This window comes from Hemicordylus capensis, chromosome 1 (genome assembly GCF_027244095.1).
Source record: "Hemicordylus capensis ecotype Gifberg chromosome 1, rHemCap1.1.pri, whole genome shotgun sequence".
Classification (NCBI taxonomy): domain Eukaryota; kingdom Metazoa; phylum Chordata; class Lepidosauria; order Squamata; family Cordylidae; genus Hemicordylus; species Hemicordylus capensis.
In genome coordinates this window covers 232,750,416-232,771,078 of record NC_069657.1, presented here as the reverse complement: position 1 = coordinate 232,771,078, position 20,663 = coordinate 232,750,416, and the positions used below count along the sequence as shown (strand labels likewise).

At 44.0% G+C, this 20,663-nt stretch overlaps 1 protein-coding gene and 1 long non-coding RNA gene across 2 annotated transcripts; one reads left to right on the top strand and one right to left on the bottom strand.

The window, feature by feature from the left end:
* Nucleotides 1–836: 836 nt before the first annotated feature.
* LOC128341248 (maestro heat-like repeat-containing protein family member 1) lies at nucleotides 837–20,219 on the bottom strand. The gene is made up of 14 exons (XM_053287529.1): nucleotides 20,089–20,219; nucleotides 19,695–19,856; nucleotides 19,299–19,463; nucleotides 18,956–19,083; nucleotides 17,982–18,113; nucleotides 17,461–17,540; nucleotides 16,724–16,823; nucleotides 16,035–16,130; nucleotides 14,568–14,672; nucleotides 11,215–11,350; nucleotides 10,636–10,730; nucleotides 9,985–10,137; nucleotides 9,803–9,881; nucleotides 837–8,051 (listed from the first exon to the last, which is right to left on the bottom strand). The coding sequence occupies exons 2-14, from the start codon at nucleotides 19,846–19,848 to the stop codon at nucleotides 7,999–8,001; spliced, it is 1,476 nt and encodes a 491-aa protein (XP_053143504.1). The 5' UTR covers nucleotides 19,849–19,856; nucleotides 20,089–20,219; the 3' UTR covers nucleotides 837–7,998.
* Nucleotides 11,604–13,799, top strand: LOC128341249 (uncharacterized). The gene is made up of 2 exons (XR_008314286.1): nucleotides 11,604–11,961; nucleotides 13,562–13,799. It is a non-coding gene; the product is annotated as an uncharacterized LOC128341249 (long non-coding RNA).
* Nucleotides 20,220–20,663: the final 444 nt, after the last annotated feature.

Sequence of the window (20,663 nt, the reverse complement as noted above, 5' to 3'; positions counted from 1 at the left end):
TACCAATGGGGGTTTCCCTTTAAAATAATTATCTTCAAACCTGAAGGGAAGCAAGTTATTACATCTCTGGAAGAAATGCAAAAAGAAGTAGCTGGGCTAAAACGTCTCACAGAGAACTATGCAACTTAGCCTTGAGTTAACTGGAAAACAGAAGAATTTGTTTAAGATATGCATCTCTGCCAAGATTTTTTTTAAAAAAAACTCTCTCCTTTGAAACTAGGCCATTTGACCTTAGAACTGTGAAATATGGAACCTACGAGAAGCAGCTGGAAGATTTGATAAATTACTATAGTACGTGAATTTTAAAAGAGAAATGAGGAAGAAGGGAGGAGAATGCTAAGGTGGTTAGCTGGGCCGGGTGAATATAAGTAATTAGTTAAATAATCATTTGGTTATAAGGAATATTGGGCTGGAATGGAGAGAGGGTGAGCTGATGCTCCTCCCCCCCCCAAAAAAGTTAGAGAATTTAACTTCTCTGCAACAATGTTTGCTTTTGGTCTGAGTGCACCAGGGAGGGAAGGGAGGGGGGAAAGGGGTGACAGGGAGAGGAGGCAGTTGGAGGGGAGGGTTTTCAGGGAAGGGGGAAGCATATTTTAAAAAGGAACAGTTAAATACATTATGTTGCATTCTATAGATGGATATACTAAGATAGAAATGGGTGATTTGAGAGGATAGGAACTATCTGGAATTTGGAAATTAAATCATTTCTAGCTGACACCACACAGAGCATCTGTGCGCTAGTTGGGCCCAGCTGTTCCCCCCCCCCCGATGCTGTCATGGCTAGCTTTTTGGCTGGCCAGCCAGCCGACTGGCTGTTTCCCTCTCTGCCTGCTTCTGGTCCCCCTCCACTTTCTCCCCCCTCCTCCTGGCAGCCAGGCTAGGGCCCGCCGCTACCTCCTCCTGACCTCAGCAGCCAGGCCAGGCAAGGCGGGGCTAGCTGTTCGGCTGCTGCCTCCTCCTCATGGTGGCCTTGGGCCGCCAGCCACCCTCCTCTTCAGGCTGGCGGGGCTTTGCCCACCGGTGGTCCTCCTCCCCACAGGCCACCCTCCTTTTCAGGCTGGAACATTCCACCAGGTATCCCCATGCATCCCTACGCATCCCCATGCATTCTGGCTTAGAGAAATAATTCTATAGATTGTCAGCAAGAACTAAGAATTAAAAATGAGTGATTACTGTATGGTTTTTTCCTTGAACGTGAGAGGTTTGGGGGATGCAATTAAAAGGGCCAGGATATCTATATTAAATCCTTTAACCCAGTTGTGGTCTTTTTACAAGAGACTTATAAGATAGATGATACTGCAGATAAATATTTTGGAAAACAGTTTTCCAAACAAAGCAAGAGGGGTTGGTATTTGATTTAAAGCTGACATTGATCTTGTTGTTGAAATTTTTTTGAAAGATAAGGATGGAAGATTTATTTTTATTAAGGAGAAGTTGCACAATAAGGATATTACTTGGGCCTCTATCTATGCTACAAATCAGAGACATCTTGACTTCCTTCAGAAAACAATGAGGAAAATGAAAAGGTTTGCTGGTACTAATATCGTGTTGCGGCCTGGGGGGACTTTAATATTGATGCCACTAAGTCATCTAACGAGAATAAATCAAGATCTTTACACTATAAGAAACAAGCCTCACTATCGTTGAACTTTCAAAGATTGATGCATAAATATGAGCTTATAGATTCTTGGCAAATGCTTAATCCCTCTGCAAAAGTTTGACCTTTTTTCCAGGAAGACACCAATCTTATTCTAGGTTGGGTTATATATGGGCATCTAATACTTTGTTAACTCAATTTCATTTCATAAAATTTCATAAGGGAGAAATTGGACCCATTCTTGTTTCGGATCATGCCCCAGTGATCTTTAAATTCCATTTATTTGTTTATTTGATACATGTCTATACCTCCCAAAACGCAAGTTCTCTGGGCGGTTTACAAACAATAAAAGCAGCCAATAAAAGATTACAATATTTCAAAAATTAAAACAAAAAAGTTAAAATTATTAAAACATAATTAAAACACAATTAAAGCAGTATCTAATTAGAGGAGAAAATTTTATTCTCTCCGGTTTGGCGTTTTAAAGCTAGATTACTTGTGGACAAATGGCAAAGCAACAATTGGCCCAAACATTAAGAATTTTTTTTTTTTTTAATGAAAATGATAAGGAGCAAACATCATTAGTAATGAAATGGGATGTGATGAAAGCTGTTATTAGAGGGGAGTGAATTAATCAGATGAGCAGGATTAAAAAAGAATCAACACAAATGAGTGATAAACTAGAGTTGGAGTTTAAACACTTATTGGCAATATTTCATAGAACAGGGTCTGTTAATACCTTTCAGCAAATATGGAAGAAAAGGAAGGAGCTAGTGGTTTTGGAAACAACAAAAATTTCTATTCAACCTGTTATGTAAAACAAAGTTATTATGAATATGGTGACAGAAATACAAGATCGTTAGCCAAGATCGTTATTAACAAGATCGTTATTAAAGAAAGTTAAGGAGAAGAGGCTTATAAAAGTAATAAAGGATGATAAAGGTCGAACCATCACTAACACTAAAGATATCAGTGATCAGTGTGTTACATTCTTTGAACAATTATATAATTCTCATAACCCAACACAGGGGAAAATTCTTAACTACTTAGATAAGATTAGTACCCCACAACTAACTCCAGAGGATATTAAGATTTTGGATGCACCATTTACTGAGGCGGAAGTGCTTGAGGTTTTTAAAACCATTCAGAATCACAAATCTCCAGGACCGGATGGTTTGATAGGAGAATTTTTTAGCCAATGTAAAGAAATTATTATACCAAAGTTTGTAATTTTAATGAATGCTCTGAGTCAGGGAGCATGTTTCCCACCCTCGTGGTATGACTCAAAAAATAACATTAATTCCTCAAATAGGTAGAGATTTACAGGAAGTCAGCTCTTATAGACCAATTTTGCTACTTAATGTTGATTATAAATTATACAGTATACTAAATTATTGGCAAATTGACTTAAATTAATTAGTTATAAAATTGTTCATATCGACCAATCTGGATTCATTCCTAGGAGAAATCTACTTAATTCTATAAGAAAGATATTTCTCCACTAACACCTTTATTAACATATCTGGATAGTGGGGAAGATCAATATGGATTGGCTTATTTGAAGATGTTGAAGGGAAAGAATTTTTATAGAATAAAAGACGTCCATAGAAATAAGAGGTTATTCAAGAAGGTTGAGATTGAACAAGAAACAGGATCTCAAATACCATGGCTAGTATGGTTTCAAATTAGATCTATATTGATGGATAGTAGCATCGATAGTTCAGCTACCCGATTTTAATACAAATAGAGACTGGAGATCCCCCAATAGGTTTGAGGAATGGACAGAGAAGCAAGATGGCATTCTTCTGGGAAGTACCTGACAATTTGGCTGCCAGGGCTTTCCGCTCCCGTTTGGTCTAATTATCTTTCATCGGCTACATAAAGATCAGAATGCGTGCAGGGCGCATCCCCTCCCCCCCGGGGGGGGGATCCGTGGAGATTCCAGGCTTGAAAAAGCCTGGAGGACCCTGGATGAACCCTCAGCAGAGACCTTTCTGCATTAAGCATCAGGCTGAACGGAGACAGGCTTAACAACATGCCTTCTGAAGAACGGCTTTTTTCTTTCCTATCAAATCTCTGAGATGACCATGGCTTTTGAGCTTGCAAGATCTTTGGCATTTCTTTTTACTTTTTCTTGCCTCCCCCTTTTTTGTCTTTATTACTTTTGAGCCTCCTACTGACTTTTCCAGAGGGAATTATGTAAACGGCCTTAAGAAGAGGGTTGGCTGGGTGAGGAATGAAGTCTTACATGACCAATGTGTGATTCTACTGCTTACTGTTCTGCACAACCCAGCATCTTATTTGAATCTGTTTTTAGTTTTACCTTGAAGAATTCCTGCGAGTGGTTTTGCAAAGCGTTTGATGCTCTAGTTACTCATTATCTCCCTGCTAACTTGGCAAAGAGGCACTTTTTACCATGGTGATTCTCTTTATTTAGCAGGGGGAGAGTAACTGGCCCTATCCAAACCCCAGCACGGTACTTGCAGTGACTATTGCTGGTGTGTGTCTTATGTTTCTTTTTGGAATGTGAGCCCTTTGGGGACAGGGAGCTATCTTATTTGTTTGTTGTTTCTCTTTGTAAAACGCCCTGAGCCATTTTTGGAAGTGCGGTGTAGAAATCGAATTAAGAATCATCGTCGTCGTCATCATCACAGCACTGGAATTCTGGCACTGATAAAAGTGTTTTATGGCTGGTAATTAAGTCCTTTGCTCTTTGTGTGGCACTCTCTGTTTCGAACGTTTAGAAGCGTTATTGAAGTTAGGATGGAACAGATACATGAATGAGGGTTTTTTACTTTTTAATGGTTTGAATACAGTATGTATATGGAAGTTTGAATACAGAAGCTCTCTTGTGGTACAATTATGTTTATGTCTCTTGCTTGCTGCCTGGAACTTTTAGCAACATTATTGAAGTTGGGACTGTAGAGACAAATGGAAAGGGGATTCTTAATTTCTGAGCTTTTGATGCCTCCTTTTCATTATAGTATGGATTATGGTGATGGAAAAACAGGGGAAAAGAAAAAACTTTGAACGTTTCGGCATCCTTAGGGACTTTGGGACTCTCTTTATTTTCTGCTGTTGACTAATTGGATGAATACCTTCTACCACCACTGATGGAGTAGAAATATTACCCAGCATTGTAAATCCTATTCAGAAGTCTGGCCTGAAAGTCAACATTTGAAATAGGAATGATCACAAATAGAAGACCTAAGGCTTTTTATATTTACTACACGTAACCTGATAACACATTTCCCCATGCACAAGCTTTCTTTCGTAAGGAGCTAGTTCCGGCAGTGTTTAGTCTCCCAGCAGAGTTTCCTCTTATCTTTCTACCTGGAATGTTTTTAAGACTTTCAAGTTAACCCCTTGAAGGACTAGGAAAGACTCTTAATAGTATCTACTTATTCGATCTGAATTCCTCTGGGACTCTTTACTATATTGCTTTGATGTGGGAAGTAAATGATACCTGAGAATTAAATAATATGTTTTTCTTTCCTCCCCCCCCCCTTTTAAATCCATTACTTTTATTATCCTTTTTTAATATTAATAAGATTTTAAATTCCTATTGCTTTATTTCAAGATAAAAATGTATACATTTAGGTTATCACAATTTATACTAATATGTTTAGTTTGTTATTTTAGCTATTATTATATGCTTATTTAATATGAACATATTCAGTTTATTCCCTCTGAAGAAATAGCAAATGTATGGTATTGGTGAATAGGGAAATCTGTGTTTAAAGGCATATAGGTGAATTTATCTGTTGAAGCTATTAGGTTGAACTTACTTATAAGAGATAGATTTTACTGAAAGCTGATTAATTTTTCCCCATTGGATTCCCTGTTATTGTAGTTTCCAAAAGTATTATAGAGACTAGGGGAAATTAGTTTATACATTTATACATTTCATCTATAATTATAATTACTGTTATATTTTTGTCCTGTACATGTAATTAGTCTTTTCCAATATGAAGAATTGGTTTTATGGATTCCCTGTTAATTTAACAGCTGTTATCAAAAATTCTTGTGAAGAGGAAAATCTTTATACTAAAGGGTATTGTTTTTTCTCTATTTTTTCAAATCATGGGTTAAAACTGAAGTTTGATTTGATGGTATTGCATGAGATTATGGCACTGAAGATGTATTTGGTTTTCAGAAGATTGAGAGTTCCAGATGCAGTTATTTTTTTGTTTGATTTTTCATTGAGGAATTTCATTTTAGTATTTCATAAGATCTCCTCTTCTCTTTAAATTAACTTTTCCCCCTTCTCTCAAATTCCTCCCTGTTGTTCATCTCGTTTTTATATAATAGGTTCTAGATGCCAGTCATGAACATTTGCCAAAACGTCTCGTATTTGGTGTGCATGGGTTGGGAATTTTGTCTTGGCTCTGGGTTTAAAATATCCATACTTCATGTCTTCGCATGGTCAGTTTCTTCCTCTCTAATAATTAACTTTCTTCTTTCCTAAGCCCTTGGATTATCTGGACAGTCGAATGGGAAGTTCAAAATCGTTTTTTAAAATCTTTTTCATTAGACTTTAGATCTATTTTTGTCGCTATCCCTTTTGTTTTTAATGACACTCCCACAATTGAGAATACCTTTTGAGCTTGTAAGTACTAACAGGATTCCTTGCATTTTTGTTCCTCAGTCTCTGTGTTTCCATCATTTTTGAACCTCCCATGGACTTTTTAGGAGGCTGTATTGTGTATTGAGAAGAGAGCCAGTAGGAAGTGATTAATGTGATCTGCTTAAGCTCTTGCTTCATAGTTTTGGCACAGAGTTCTGCATTTATGTTAATCAGCTTAAGTTCTGCTTGAGGGATCCTCCTGCTTTATTTGGTTTGCATTATGAAGGGTTTTATGACCAGATAACTACATTCTCACTTTAGAGCTTTCACTACCAGCATTGAACCTATGGAGACGAAATTTACAGCTTTCATTGGGGAAGTCTGCAGGCAGGAGCTTTTCTTTTTCTTGATCTTTTCTTATTAGAATTATGGTTCTGAAAAGACTTTGAATTTTTCTAACATTTTCTCAGATGTTTAGTCCCCCCACCCCCGTTTATTAGTTTAGCTCCACTAATGGAGAATTGATAATTTTTTTTAAAAAAAATCATCTCTTTCTGTTAGACTCAGGATTCTGAAAGCTTCTGAATAAATAAATCGGAGTGGGGAAATTTACATGTATTGATTTTATTGATCTTTTTTTATATGCGGATCATTAAGTGTTGGATTTCTTATGTGGATACTCTATGAAGGTTTTATTTCAGTGGGTTTGCGTATTTCTTTATTATGCAACATTTTAAAATGTATTTCTAATCAATTATTCTCTTCTTTCTTTCTGGGTGCTTGAATTACTTATATTGCCTATACCTGCAGTACTTCCTGGCAAAAAGACTCCTGTGTGGCTAGAACAAAGGCGAAATGATGCAGCAAGAGAAGCTGTAGGTGTGGATGTCCCATGGTGGCTTCCATTAGCGTTCGTCATGATGTGTGTGAGCACATACAGTTCATAAGATGGCAGTGAAGAATGCCATGTTAGCAGAGTCCAAGGGCAAGTGACAAGAAAAGAATGATGGCCAGATGTTGCAGTTGGATGAAAGGCGCTCTTAGATCTCCATATCATTGAGATGATGGTTGGCTGAGTTGAAGTATCTGCCCATAGGTTGTTCTTTGTTAAGATGGCAGATTTGTGCTTCCTGAAAGATGGCTTCAAGTCTGAGGATGTTTTGCCTACATAGCGCATATGGCAATATGGACATCTGCGCTCTTTAATATATATGACAGGTGGAAGTACAGATGAGTTTCCCCCAGATGTAATAGGTTTTCTTGGTAGTGGTACTGCTAAAAGTGATGGTATTCTTTAGAAAAGTGAAAGTAATGCAGCGGCTGGATTGACAGTGGTGTGATCCAGGATTGCTGATCAGTGATTTTAGGACAGCTCTCAGTAATCGTCTGTATAGATTAGGTGGTTGATGGAAAGCAACACATGGATGTTCTGACAGCTATTGCTGTAAGCAAATTCTGAACTTCTGGGAAAAGCTCTCAGGGTGGTGGCTGTCTTTTTATTGCCTGGTGATAGTTTGGTGAGGCAGGATGAAAGTCTACCAAAATGGGACCCTCTCTTCTTTTTGCATATTTGTTTTGCCTCTGTAGAGAATCTCTTGATATGGCTGATGTCCTATTGATGTTGTAATCGTTGAGGGTATCCACATTTTAAAAGGTGTTATTTCAGTTTCCTGATCCCTTTGAGGAATTTTGATCATGATTAATACATTTATGATAAGATACATATGATACATACATTTATGATAATACATAATACATTTAATTAAGATGTTATATGATTTTTCTCTTGATATGTTTATACTTGAGTGTTTTATATGGAAAGGAAGGAAAGGTGTCATGGGAGGGTAGTCGGCTTAGCGGCACTGCCAAGGTCCATCAGTAAGTCACCTGAATGGGAGAGAAGAGAAGGAAAAATATAATGATGCCAGCACCATTTGACTAAGGAAAGTGTTAGGGATGGGAATCACTGTAGAACTCGTAATGTACTAAGTGGAGGAGTTGTATGTGGAGCTGGTGTTAGCATTCAGGCTCTCAAAGCAAATAGTACCGTCTGCTTCCAAAGCAGTGGGTTCTTTCACAGAAAGAACCCTGTTGGACCTATGTCATGGCTGGTATTTTTTCGAGAATAATACTGTGGTAGTAATCATTTGAGGCCACGGCATATAAAAGATGCAGCTAGAAAGCAAGTCATAGCCGTAGCTTGTATTAAGTGCCATGGAAGTTAGGTGGGCCGCTCAAAACTGGCTCTGAAAAAAATCCCACGTTAGTGGATTCATTTTCTAGATAAGCATCCACATTCAGAAATTTCACCTGAATTAGGTCCACATTGAATTTCTGGGTCCTAGCAGGAGGAGCAGAGGGTGGCTGGGAGGGTGACATTCATAATAGGATTACTAGATTTAGATCTGAGGTCCCTGGATGTGGCCTTGAGCCTGTAGTCCTTGAAAAAGCGAGGAACTATAGGAATTTCTCTCCCAAAGGTTCCATCTTCCCAGGATGCACTGCACATGTGCATGTGGCCTGAAAAGGATTGACTTAATGCAAGGACTTCAATAAGTCCTTGTCAGAACCAGGGGCGTAACTATAATAGGGCAAGGGGAGACAGTTGTCTGGGAGCCCACTGCCATGGAGGCCCCCCCCCAGAGGCTAGTCACATGACTGACTCCCCCAGCCACACACCCACCCGGGCTTCCTTCAGTTGTATTCATCCTCCGAAATTGATGTGAGTGTTAAGACCTGGAGCTACCAGAACAGCATGTCTTTCTCTAGTACCATTAAAAGACTTGCATCATCCACAATTTACAAACCCTTTAAAAATAATTTAGAATGATGTTCTATTGTGACACATAGGATATATATTATATATATTCTACTTCAGTGAGGGAGGGCCCATTTTAAAATCTTGTCTCTGGGCCCACTCCAACCTTGCTATGCCCCTGGAAAGAACCCTGTTGGACCTATGTCATTGCTGGTATTTTTTCTAGAATAATACTGTGGTAGTAATCATTTGAGGCCACAGCATATAAAAGATGCAGCTAGAAAGCAAGTCATAGCCGTAGCTTGTATTAAGTGCCATGGAAGTTAGGTGGGCCGCTCAAAACTGGCTCTGGAAAAAATCCCACGTTAGTGGATTCATTTTCTAGATAAGCATCCACATTCATAAATTTCGCCCGAATTCTGCATTAGGTCCACATTGAATTTCTGGGTCCTGGCAGCAGGAGGAGAGGGTGGCTGGGAGGGTTACATTCATAATAGGACTACTAGATTTAGATTTGAGGTCCTTGGATGTTGCCTTGAGCCTGTAGCACCTGAAAAAGCAAGGAACTATAGGAATTTCTCTCCCAAAAGTTCCATCTTCCCAGGATGCACTGCACATGTGCATGTGGCCTGAAAAGGATTGACTTAATGCAAGAACTTGCATAAGGTTTCCTGACTAATCAAGACATGATCCCTTGGGAAGTCCGGGTCACACACATTACAGCAATATGTTTGGGACCTTTAACGCCTGAGACCAGCTATGGTACAGGGGATGGCTTTGGGTGGGGGAAAGGACTTCTACCTGCACTGTGACTCCAGGGATGTGGTTTTACCTTCCCCAATTCCTTGGAAATAGAGATTACCTTGGTTTTTTAAGATACCTTCGATTTCTTCAGGCAGCCCTTTGCTTTCTTTGATTTGGCGGAGACGACGCCAGATTTTCCTCCGGATTTCCTCCTCCTGGGGAGATGGGGAAAATGCCCAACCCACCAGAATCAGAGGCCCTTTTTGATTACATGCCACCCCCCACCCCCACTGCCATGCAGCTTAACCAGTGGCTCACCTCATACCCCATCAGTGCATCGGCCTTGCCCAGGAGGGAGTACAGCAGGATCAGTCCAGCCTCCTTAACCCTGTGGAGGGGATGATTAATGGCCCAAATCGTGGTCCTCAGGAAGGATCTTTGCTGATCTTTATTAAAGATCTCCCTGAAAACCTAAAATCAAGAATCAGCCTCAATTAATTCCCCTGAAGCCCAAAGATGTGCAACTTGATTCACATGCATTCAGCTCATAAGCACTGCTTCTCCTATTTTCCCTCTTCATTCCTTCCTTCTATGATCTCCTCCACAGTCAGAACTGAGATGGCAAGGTGCTTGGGGAAGGACCTGCTCTTCTGCTCAGGCTACTCAGTAAAGGACCATGTGCATTGATAGATGTAGATATTCCAAACCAAAGCAATCATCATTATCTTATCAAGGTGTCATGCCACTACAGCAGGTTGAAAGTCGCATTTCCATGAACTAACATGCACTGCAGTTATTTAGCCCACTGTGTCTCTGGAGAGGTCTGTGTCAAGATGTCCTAATGCTGATTCTGGCGCTTCTTGAATGCAGAAAGTGATAAGGACGCCTCTGCCCATTCTCACACTCCCAAAGAGGGGGACAATGGGCCATTCTGGCCCCCAAGGGAGCCACACAGAGGGATCTTCTTACCTCCCCAACTCTGGCGGTGTTCAGATAGGCCAGAATTCTTTCCTCCTCCTGCCATCTCCGGCTCCACAGCTCCCCAGCTTCTCTGCTGCTCTGGCCTGAGAAGGAAACATCAGGGGATAAATATTTATACATCCTGATGACATAGGGGGTTTCTGACAGAATGGCTGGGAGTCTTTCCGGATTCCCCCCCAAGAGGAATTGCCTGAACCCCGCCATGGCTCACTGCAGCAGTGGTCCGAAGCCAGACTTCAGAAATAAGAGGTTCGAGTCTGTTTTATGAGAGGGCCTGTATACTCATTGTCTCCATGTTTGCTTATAGGATGGGGTCTAGTGGAGAAGGGGAGATGAGGAAATCCAGCTGAATCAGCTGCTGGTCACTCACTAGCAGAGTCATCTTTGTGGAGGACACACCCTTATTGAAGCACCTTTTGAGGGACTCGGCTGAAATCAGTGGATATAAATGGACCAAGACAAAAGACCAGGGGCTATAATCTTATTTACTGGTATTTGAAACTAAGGCATTTGTTATAGAACACATAATAATCTAGAAAGCAGTGTTGGTCTCACCAGCTTCCTTACCTTTGTGGTGGAGAAGCACCTCCAGGAGCCGGTAGATTCCCTCCCTGGCGTTTCGGCTGACATCCTTCCTGCAATCCATTATGCAGATTCCAAGTTTCGCCACATGGTGGCCCAAACTGGGGAGTTCTGCAGAGTTCTAGCAGGAAGGAAAATGAGAGGGATCTCTGTCATCCACATTGCTTTGTCAGCCCTTCCCCTTCTTTCATGGGCAATGGATATTCCTGGGTTGGGTAGACCAGTCATCTCTTCCCTTCCTAACGTGAATAGACAAGCAGGCCCCTCCAAGAGGGTGCATTTTCCTCTCTGTCTTGGCAAGGGGTTCGTGACAGGATGAACTGGATACCTACAGCAGGGGCGTATCTACCATTAGGCAAGGGGAGGCGGTTGCCTGGGGGCCCAACCAGGGATACCTCACATGACTCCCCACTGCCCCCTGTCCCGCCCCAAGGCCCCTCAGCCAGTTGCCCTGTTTGCCTCTCTCCTGCTCGTCCTCCTGGCGGGCCATCTAAGCAGCAGGCCAGCTGCAAAGAGCTCCTTTTCTCCCTGGCGCCTCCCAGCTGATGGGCGGGTGGGCAGGACTTCCAGGGAGGCCTCCGTGTAGGCCTCAGTGAAGCCTGAACTGGAGTTGGCTTGCAGGGAGGCCCCAAGCAAGGAAGGAAGGAGGCAGGCAGGCAGGCAGGCAGGCAGGCAGAGTGGCCCCCACAGCTCTCTGCAGCAGACCCCTCTGCCCAGCCCAGCATTTGCCAGGTAGAATGTGAACTCCTTTTTGTGGTCACCCCCCCCCCGCCCATATATAGGGATCTGCTTGCCATGGGGCTTTGATGTGGACGGGGAGAGACTGAGACGTCTCTGAATATTTAATTTAGAACAGCTTGGAATATTTGCTGGCTTGTTTTGCAACCCAGAAGGTCTGAGTGAGAACTGTGAAGCATGTGTGGTGCTTTTATTTTATTTTTCTTATGTGTGAACTGCTCCCCAGTAACTCGCAGGGACTTCAGGGTCAATCTGGCCAACATGTGAATGCAGCACCTCCATTCCAGAGGAGAAGTGTGTAAAAGGGCTTTAAAAGCCTCCTGTGAAAAACCTCCTGCAATCAAACTTGACTGAATTTATTCAAAATTCTGAGAAAACATACATAGGCTCACACTGCATGGTTGAAAGTCTCCTTTGCTAATTTGCAGCGAGGGTCCCATTTTAATAATTAGTGTTTCTAGTGTGTTCTGGGCATTAAAAGTAGCACAAATATATAGTACTCAAAGTATATCACTATATATTGTGAAGTGTGTGTGTGTGTGTCTTCAGTGAAATATATTTCTAGGCAGCATACTTATTTTGAAATATCAGACTTAAATCCTTGGGGGCCTGGGGTGTGTGGAGGCCCTGGACTTTGAGGGGGGGGGGGGCTTTTTAAAATCTCGTCTCTGGGCCCACTCCAACCTTGCTACGCCCTTGACCTACAGGTATGTTGCCAGAAGAGCAAACTCTGCCACACGACAGGCTGAAAGAAGCCCATTTAGCTCTGAGATGAAAGGATAAGAGGCCTGTGAGTAACGTTGCTGCCAAGAGTAACTTTGCTACCACCACTCAGACCTAATTAGAAAGGATCTGAGACCAACTCTCACTTTCCCCCCATCTTGTTTGTGTGATAGCATAGTCCTTCTGCTGGTGTTGAGGGAGAGGAAATAAAACATACCTAAGTAACAAGTTGTATTGGGGTTTTTTTTGGGGGGGGGGGAATCTAAGCGTGATGGTTACAACAAGGTTTCAGATATACATAAGCATAGTGGTTTCAGAATGATGTTAAAATTCTTATAACTTACAGCTTACAGAAATGTTCTGAGTTAAGTTTCTTTCTTACTTTTCCTCCTCTCCACATAGGGGTTAGGTGCCTAACCTGATCGCTTTCTTCCTGATGTGCCTCCCCTCTCAGGACGTTCAGATCTACCCTCCGCCTCTCTGGATTTATCCTCTGCCTCTCCTTAAGCCTCACTTCTCTCTTCTCCAGAAAAGTCCCTCCTGTTCACTACTCCTCCCTTGACCCAAGCCTCCAGCTTAGCTTCTCCCTCTTCATTGTCTGACCAATTGTCATCCAACTGATTTTTAACTATCACCTCTCTCTTACTCTGCCTGCCCCCTCCTGGAGCTTTTCCACATGGGGCTTGGGGTGCATTCCTATGAGGGTGGGTTTTAGACCAAATTCATTACTATGTCAGCAAGGTACTGTTCACCTAGCAAGCGGAATTATACAGGTTTTATCTTTACAAATGGAGCTTAATTCAGAGTATCTGCATCCAAAAAGAGTTGCACTTCCTAAAATGTTTTCCTGGGATACTCTGTCATTCTGCAGATACGATGCTGATGTGTGGAGAGACCCCACGGATAAAGTGGATCAAGATGAGATGGAGGGGTGGCTTTGCCGAGTCTTTGCTGACATGATAGCACTCTGGGCAGACTTGTTTCCTGTGCCCTGGAATCAACTTCCATTCATTCATTTCTATTTTTTCTTTAATTTTAAAAATTCTTCCTTCCTGAAATCCTTCCTTCCTTCCTTCATTTTTTAAAAATTAAAATTAATTTGTCATGGATCTTGGCCAAGCTGCGACATGTCTCTATTGCCAGCTACAAGGGTGTTTTTTGTTTTGTTTTCTAACATAGGAATCAATGGAAAATTATAAAAAAATTCTTAAGTTGGGGAGGGCTGGCCATGGAGCTCTTAAACCAAGCTCTGTTGTAGCACATGATAGCAGGATTCTGTGTATTAAATTTGAAGCCCTTGAGACAATGGTTTGATTTTTAATAATTTTTTAGACAGGGAGGGTGCTTTCCCTGTTGCTCTTGCACAAGGCTGCCACCTGGTGGCTGATTGCAGTCTTGTGCAAGATCAACGGGGAAATTAAAAAAGAAAAAAGTGAAATGCCCTCCCTGTCAGGAAAAAAAAAAATTAAAAATCAGCCAAGTGACTGATTAGCTTTGAATTTAGTACACAGAGTCCCGCTATCCTGAGCTAGAACTGTGCCTGGTTTCAGAGCTCCATGAAATGCATCTCTGGTCTTCGGAGACCAGAGGAAGGTGCAGACAAGGCCAATCTCACTTCCCCACTTTGATTCTTGGCTTTCCCTCTGTTGCCCTCAAATCGAAGGGACAAATGTGAGCTCAAAAGGAAACAGCTCCAGAGACTGGGACAAGTCTTCAGGCCACTTCGATGCAAGGAGTCCAGCCTTCAGACTCACTCCACAAAGCAAGAAGAGAATAAGGATTTCCACTTGCTTCTCTTGCTATGGTTGCCTCCCAAAACAAGGACTCTCTTGGCCTTCAAAACCAAGTTATGCCAACCTGTGTGTGGTAATACTCACATCACAATCAGGCATCATGACACTAAAGCGGAGCAAGCTGGCGCATTGTTTGCTGGCTCGTGCTCTCTCCTGGGCATTCCTGGAGAGGATCCAGATGTTGATGTGCTGAAAGAGAAACAGCACCGCAGAATCTCATTACATGCAGCTAACATTTATTTATTTACAGTATTTAACATGGCCCTATACCACCCCAGATGCAAGTCCCTATACAGTTCACAATCTTAAAAAAAACCCTGTTAAAATATTAACCCAATTAAAAGAGTTTAGAACACAGATTAAAAACTCTAAAACCTAAAACTTTAAAATGATAAACCAAAAGCCTGACTTTATTTAGCAACTGACCCTATCCACCCCCAGCACAGTACCTTCAGTGACTGTTGTTGGTGTCTCGCTTACATTTCTTTTTAGATTGTGAGCCCTTTGGGGACAGGGATCCATCTTATTTATTTATTATTTTTCTGTGTAAACCGCCCTGAGCCATTTTGGAAGGGCGGTATAGAAATTGAACAAACAAACAAACAAACAAACAAACAGGTATGTTTCGTATAAAAGGAATGCTTGGCTTCTCAGGGCTATTTCCAGGAAACAGGGAGTCATAGTCCTGTTTTTAAGTTCCTTTTGTCTCTGTCACGCCGTATGAACTCTTGACTATCCCCGTGCCTCATCACACAACTGCCTCCCGCATGGACTTAGTCAGGGACTCCAGTGAAGCCTCTGGTCTGGAAAGAAGGAGTCGGATTTCCTCCCATTCTCACCTCTCCTCCTCTGCCCTCTGTTTTTCTGTGGGAATCTGTCAACTGCTCATACTGAGGTGTCGGAAGCCTGTGTGATGCACCTGTGAGGTACCTATCTAGCTTTCTCATGCCTCTTTGCCTGGATTTGAAACTATTCCTCCAGCCACTCCTGTACACGTATAGCAGAATTTCTTCACAGAGTTGGTGTCAGTTCTTCCCCTATGCCCTTATATTGGCTAAGAGTCAAGTTGAGAATCCTTTTGGGGGGAGTCAGGGTCAAGGGCAGTACTGATTTGCCACAGGGAGCATTTAAGTATCTGCTCAGCCACCTGCTCCCTGAAGTGGTGCTTTCAAGGAGAAGCTTTACCTCTTGAATCTGTGCATGTATAGTCTAGCCCTTTGTGTCCAGGAGAGGAAGTGAGTGGCTTCCCAGAGATCTCTAGGATGGAACAGGTGAGTCTGCTCAGTTGTTTCTCTCCTGCGTCTCTTTGATTTGGGGATACTGTTCCTGATCAAGCTTTTATTCAGAGATGTGTAGAGCATATGTGATGCTGTTCAACAGCATGTTGTATGAGATTGCGCATGATGTTCCTGCCTTTTCCGTTGGGCTGCCAATCACAGAAGAGCCACAGTGGTGCATGGTGGGCATTCCCGCTGACTACATGTGGCCCAGGTGTCTATCTCTCCCTGCCGGGCTCTCCTCCCCACCTCACCACCTCTTCAATGTTCTTACCTCCAGGAGGGACAAGAGATGCTGTGTGGTTGGGGCCTCTGACAAAAAACCCCTCAGCATCAGCTCCAGATTGTCTGCTGCTAGTTTGTGCAGAGCCTGAAAGAAAAGAGAGAGCCAGTGTGTAATTGCGGCACTCCCCCCAGGCCCCGCCCTCCAGCATCTCAACAAAGAGGAGCTCAGGACAGTCAAGGCGAGAGCCTTCCATCAAAGCCATTCCATGGATTCCGGATGACAAAATAGACCAGTGACCTTCACTGGTTATGCGGCAGAGGCTGCCGGCACTCGCCTATTCTGCTGCCACTTCCACATCTCCTTCTGCCTTCTGCCACAGGCCTGTGATTGGTCCAGTGCCCCCACCCCAGCAGCATGTGACCCAGTGGCGAGCGGGGAGTGTGCACACTGAGGGGGCTCTCCAGGCACCTTCCTGTCTTTCCCGTCTCTCGCTGCTACTCAGAAGGCACAGCAGAAGGCATGGGGGAGCATGGGCCTCGTCAGCCGGGGGTGAGGACAGGAAAGTCGAGGCCACCAGCGGCCCACGAGCCATGCAATGAAGGAGGTGGAAAGAGACTGTGTCAGCACCCGTGAATCACCTCCTCTGCTTTGTTTGCCCACTGAAGATAGAAGGTATCTCAGGGAATTAACAATCATGGCTCCAGGAGGTGTGTTTGATGAATTCCATAAGAATGTACCTGTTTGTGGACATGTCCTGCTTGCACTGTTATGACCCCGCGAACAGCGAAGCGCAGGATCGCAGACTCTAGCTCTGGGTCAGTTGGAGGCTTGATTTTGCTGGCAGGGTAGAGGGGAAACATAAGTTATGCAGGGTGGGGGAGAGGCTGTCATCCTCAGGTGCAGCCCAAGGTATTTGGGAGCCTGAGGTGAGGCGCAAATTTCTGCCACACCTTGCTCCCCCCCAAGTCCTACCTGGAGCTTTTACACACATGGCTTTTAGTTCGAATCTCCTCCAGAATAGAGAGCGTGAGTCCACATATCAGCTGGATTTACCCCAAAGTCGTTGCAGGCTATCGGGCCAGTTCAGACACGACTCTGTTCCCTCCCGAATTATGGCTTCGCATTCTGGCTAAGCCCAAATTACTGTATGTCCAGCATTAAAAAATATTTTATTTTCAGCAGCTTCCAGAGGAATCAAAACTCCGCTGGGGCCATCACAGAGCCAATACATCCCCGTTCTTTTTCCAGCCACTTGTACTGATAGTGTTGTGGGCCAAAGGGAAGACCCTTTCTTTTTTATAGGCAATTTCCGTTTCCTTTTCTGCCCGTGTCTCTCCCCTTTATTTTAACTGCTCTGGGGCTTTTGAGCAGCTCTGAAGGTTTTCTCCCCTCACTCGCCCCTTTCACTGCACCCCTTTTGCCAGTCATCTTGGCTTATTGTGAAGAGAGATCCCCCTTCTCCCAGAAAAGATACCTGAGGCAGGAGACGGCAGCCATGGCATAAAGCAGGAGAATGGTAGGCCCAGACTCCACAGGGGACTTCTCCATCACCACCTGAGAAAGACCAAGGGCCAAAACAGAGCAGAGAAGCATCAATTCATGATGCTTCCTAGTAGGGGTTATTTCAGCCCACTCTTGAGCTTTCCTTCCAACCTCACCCAACCTTCCAACCTTCCTTCCAAAGCACTTGTCTATATCTTGATCGACCACTTAACTCCCTTGAGTGGGAATTATAAGTACTCCGCAGTCTTGTGGCTGTTTTTAAGTGGACTTAGTGGTCCTGTTCCAAAAGGCTGCATTGTCCTACTCTCTAGCAAATCCGCAAGCCTTTCTTTTACAGAACCTTCTCAAGATAAGCTTGTGAGCTGCCCTGGGAGCAGTTTGGTGTTAAAAGGCGGAATCTATATTGATTACACAAATGTGTTGACCTCCCAGTCCCACCCCTTATTTAACTTCCATCTTTTCACTCGATTTCTGGTCCTCTTTCTCACTCACCACGATTGCTTTTATCAGTTGTCCTTTGCTGTAGGGGAGATCCAGACTCTCCTGGCCGCTCTTATATGCAGCCTTGCAGCAAGCACAGAGGACCGCGAGGAAATGGACATCCTCATCCTGATTGCTGGCTCTCTGAAGTTGCAAGAGAGTCAAGCAGTTAGGTAAGAGAGGACATTCTGATAGAGTCCAGCACCCATCCTGCGGTGGCTCTGAATGAGAGAGGAATTGAGGACTTTCCCACCCTGCATAGCATTCTGCTAGTGCACAGAGAGATGGCAGAACTGAAAAGGGGATGGAATCAAAAGGGGTGGGATCCTGTAGGCTACTATGGAAACTGTTCTGGGCTCCGTGGCTGCTTCTGCTCCAGTCATTTCCCCCCAGAGGCACACATTTCCTCCATTCAGTGTTTTCAGGGGATCCAGATGACACGGAGGGCAGGGCAACCCAGCACTTTCCAGTAATTCCAATGATGCCCTCTTGTCTTTTTCCACACCCTCTTTGTGGTGCAATTTGGGAGTTAAAATGCAAGGGCAGAGCCAGAATATCCAGGCACGGCACTCTGGAGGCTTCCCAGGACTTCCGTCCCTTAAAGGAAATCCTTAAATAGGCTTCTGCCACTTGTCTCAGTTGTTTCCTCTTCACTTGTGTGCCCCTGAATCAGCCCAAGTTGCAGAAGCCACTTGGAAAGAAAGGAGTGAGGACTGAGGAGGCAGAAATGAAATAAAGGGGCAGGTGCTGAATGGGGCTTAATTCTGAGTATCATCATGCAGTAAGATCATGACGGTAGGGAGAGGCATTGCTGATTTTCACAGGGAATATCACCGTGACAGTCCTATATGACATGTCATGTGGAACCACCGTTCGTGCCCACCCCCCTCCCTTCCATCTGATGGCAGAAAAGCAATTGGAAAGGTAAAGGTCCAGAACATGGAAGCAACCTGTGGAGGAAGCACCTGGGATGTGGGGTTTTGTACCTCCTCTCTGTCCTCCATTTGCCTGTGGATTATTTCGATGAGATCCTCATCCACTTTGCAGTCCTCCACCTCAGAGTGGTAGGAGCTGGAGGAGAAAAGGGAGCAGTACATGCTGCTGACCACTGAATCTGGGGGAAAGAACAGGAAGAATGTGCAGACATATTAATGCACCCATCTGTGTCCTTCTTCCAAAAAGGACCCAGGTTCTTCTCACTGAAACCCTCTTTGTTTAGGAAGAGTATAGCTACCTTGGAACCTGCTCTGCCTCCCAGCCTCACCTATTGGCCTCAATTTCTAAGATTCTCAACCCCTAAATCCCCCCAATTCCTGAGCATCTCCTCACCTCCAGACTGGTTCCAAACTGCTCTGGAGCTTTGGCTGTCCGTGTAGCCCATGTTTTCCCATCTGGAGACCCGCTCTTTTGGGCTGCCCACGGTTAGCTCCTCATCCAGTTTAAGGTCCTCCAGCTGGGATTGGTCTGAGACGAGGGAGCAGTGCATACTGCTCACTGATGAATATGGGCGAAAGAACAGGAAGAATGTGGAGACATATTAATGCACCCATCTGTGTCCTTCTTCCAAAAAGGACCCAGTTTCTTCTCACTGGAACCCTCTTTGTTTAGGAAGAGTATAGCGAGCTGGGAACCTGCTTTGCCTCCCAGCCTCACCTATTGGCCTCAATTTCTAAGATTCTCCATTCTCAACCCCTAAATCCCCCCAAATCCTGAGCATCTCCTCACCTCCAGACTGGTTCCAATCTGCTCTGGAGCTTTGCCTCTCAGTATCACTTTGGTCTTCCCAGACCGTCTGTGTTGAGCGGTCCACCATGACCTCCTCAACCAGTTCTAGGTTCTCCAGCTGGGACTGGTCTGAGGAGTCGAGGGAGCAGTGCATACCGCTCACTGATGAATATGGGGGAAAGAACATGAAGAATGTGCAGACATATTAATGCACCCATCTGTGTCCTTCCTCCAAGAAGGACCCAGTTTCTTCTCACTGGATCCCTCTTTGTTTAGGAAGAGTATAGCGACCTGGGAACCTGCTTTGCATCCCAGCCTCACCTATTGGCCTCAGTTTCTAAGATTCTCAACCCCTAAATCCACCCTGCCCCCCCAATCCTGAGCATCTCCTTACCTCCAGACAGGTTTTCAAGTCCTCTGGATCTTTGCCTGTGTTTGTGTGCATCCCTCCCATTCTTGACAGCAACAGCCTCCCTCCTCCTGCAGAGATGATACCATTTTGTTCTGGGAGGGGCTGGTGGAGTGCTGATGCCAACCCCGCCCTGCTGCTCAGGTTCCTGTTGCTCTTTTGGTTTTCTGCAGCAGGCAATGAAGTGCCAGCTCTTGGGATGAGCAGCCATGGGAACTGTGGCACCCTCTTCTTTTCTCTTGCTGCTTCCTTCTGGTGGACCAGACTTGGGCCTCCGGTTATGCAGGAAGGTCCGCAGCCTTTGCAGCCTAGAACCGAGTGGAAAGAAGATGAGAGGTGGGGCTTGCAGGGTCCTCCTGCTCTTTGCCCCTAGACTGAGCTTGGGCCACCTGTTAGGAAATGTTGCTCTAATATGTCCAGCCAGTAGGTGGCACTAGCCTTTGCTTAAAAGGGTCAAATGAATGGTCCAGCACCTGGACTCATGAAGATACACACACAGGTGTATTGAAGCATTAGAGCATGTCCTGAGGACAACCTCTATTAAAAAGATGCTTGCCTTA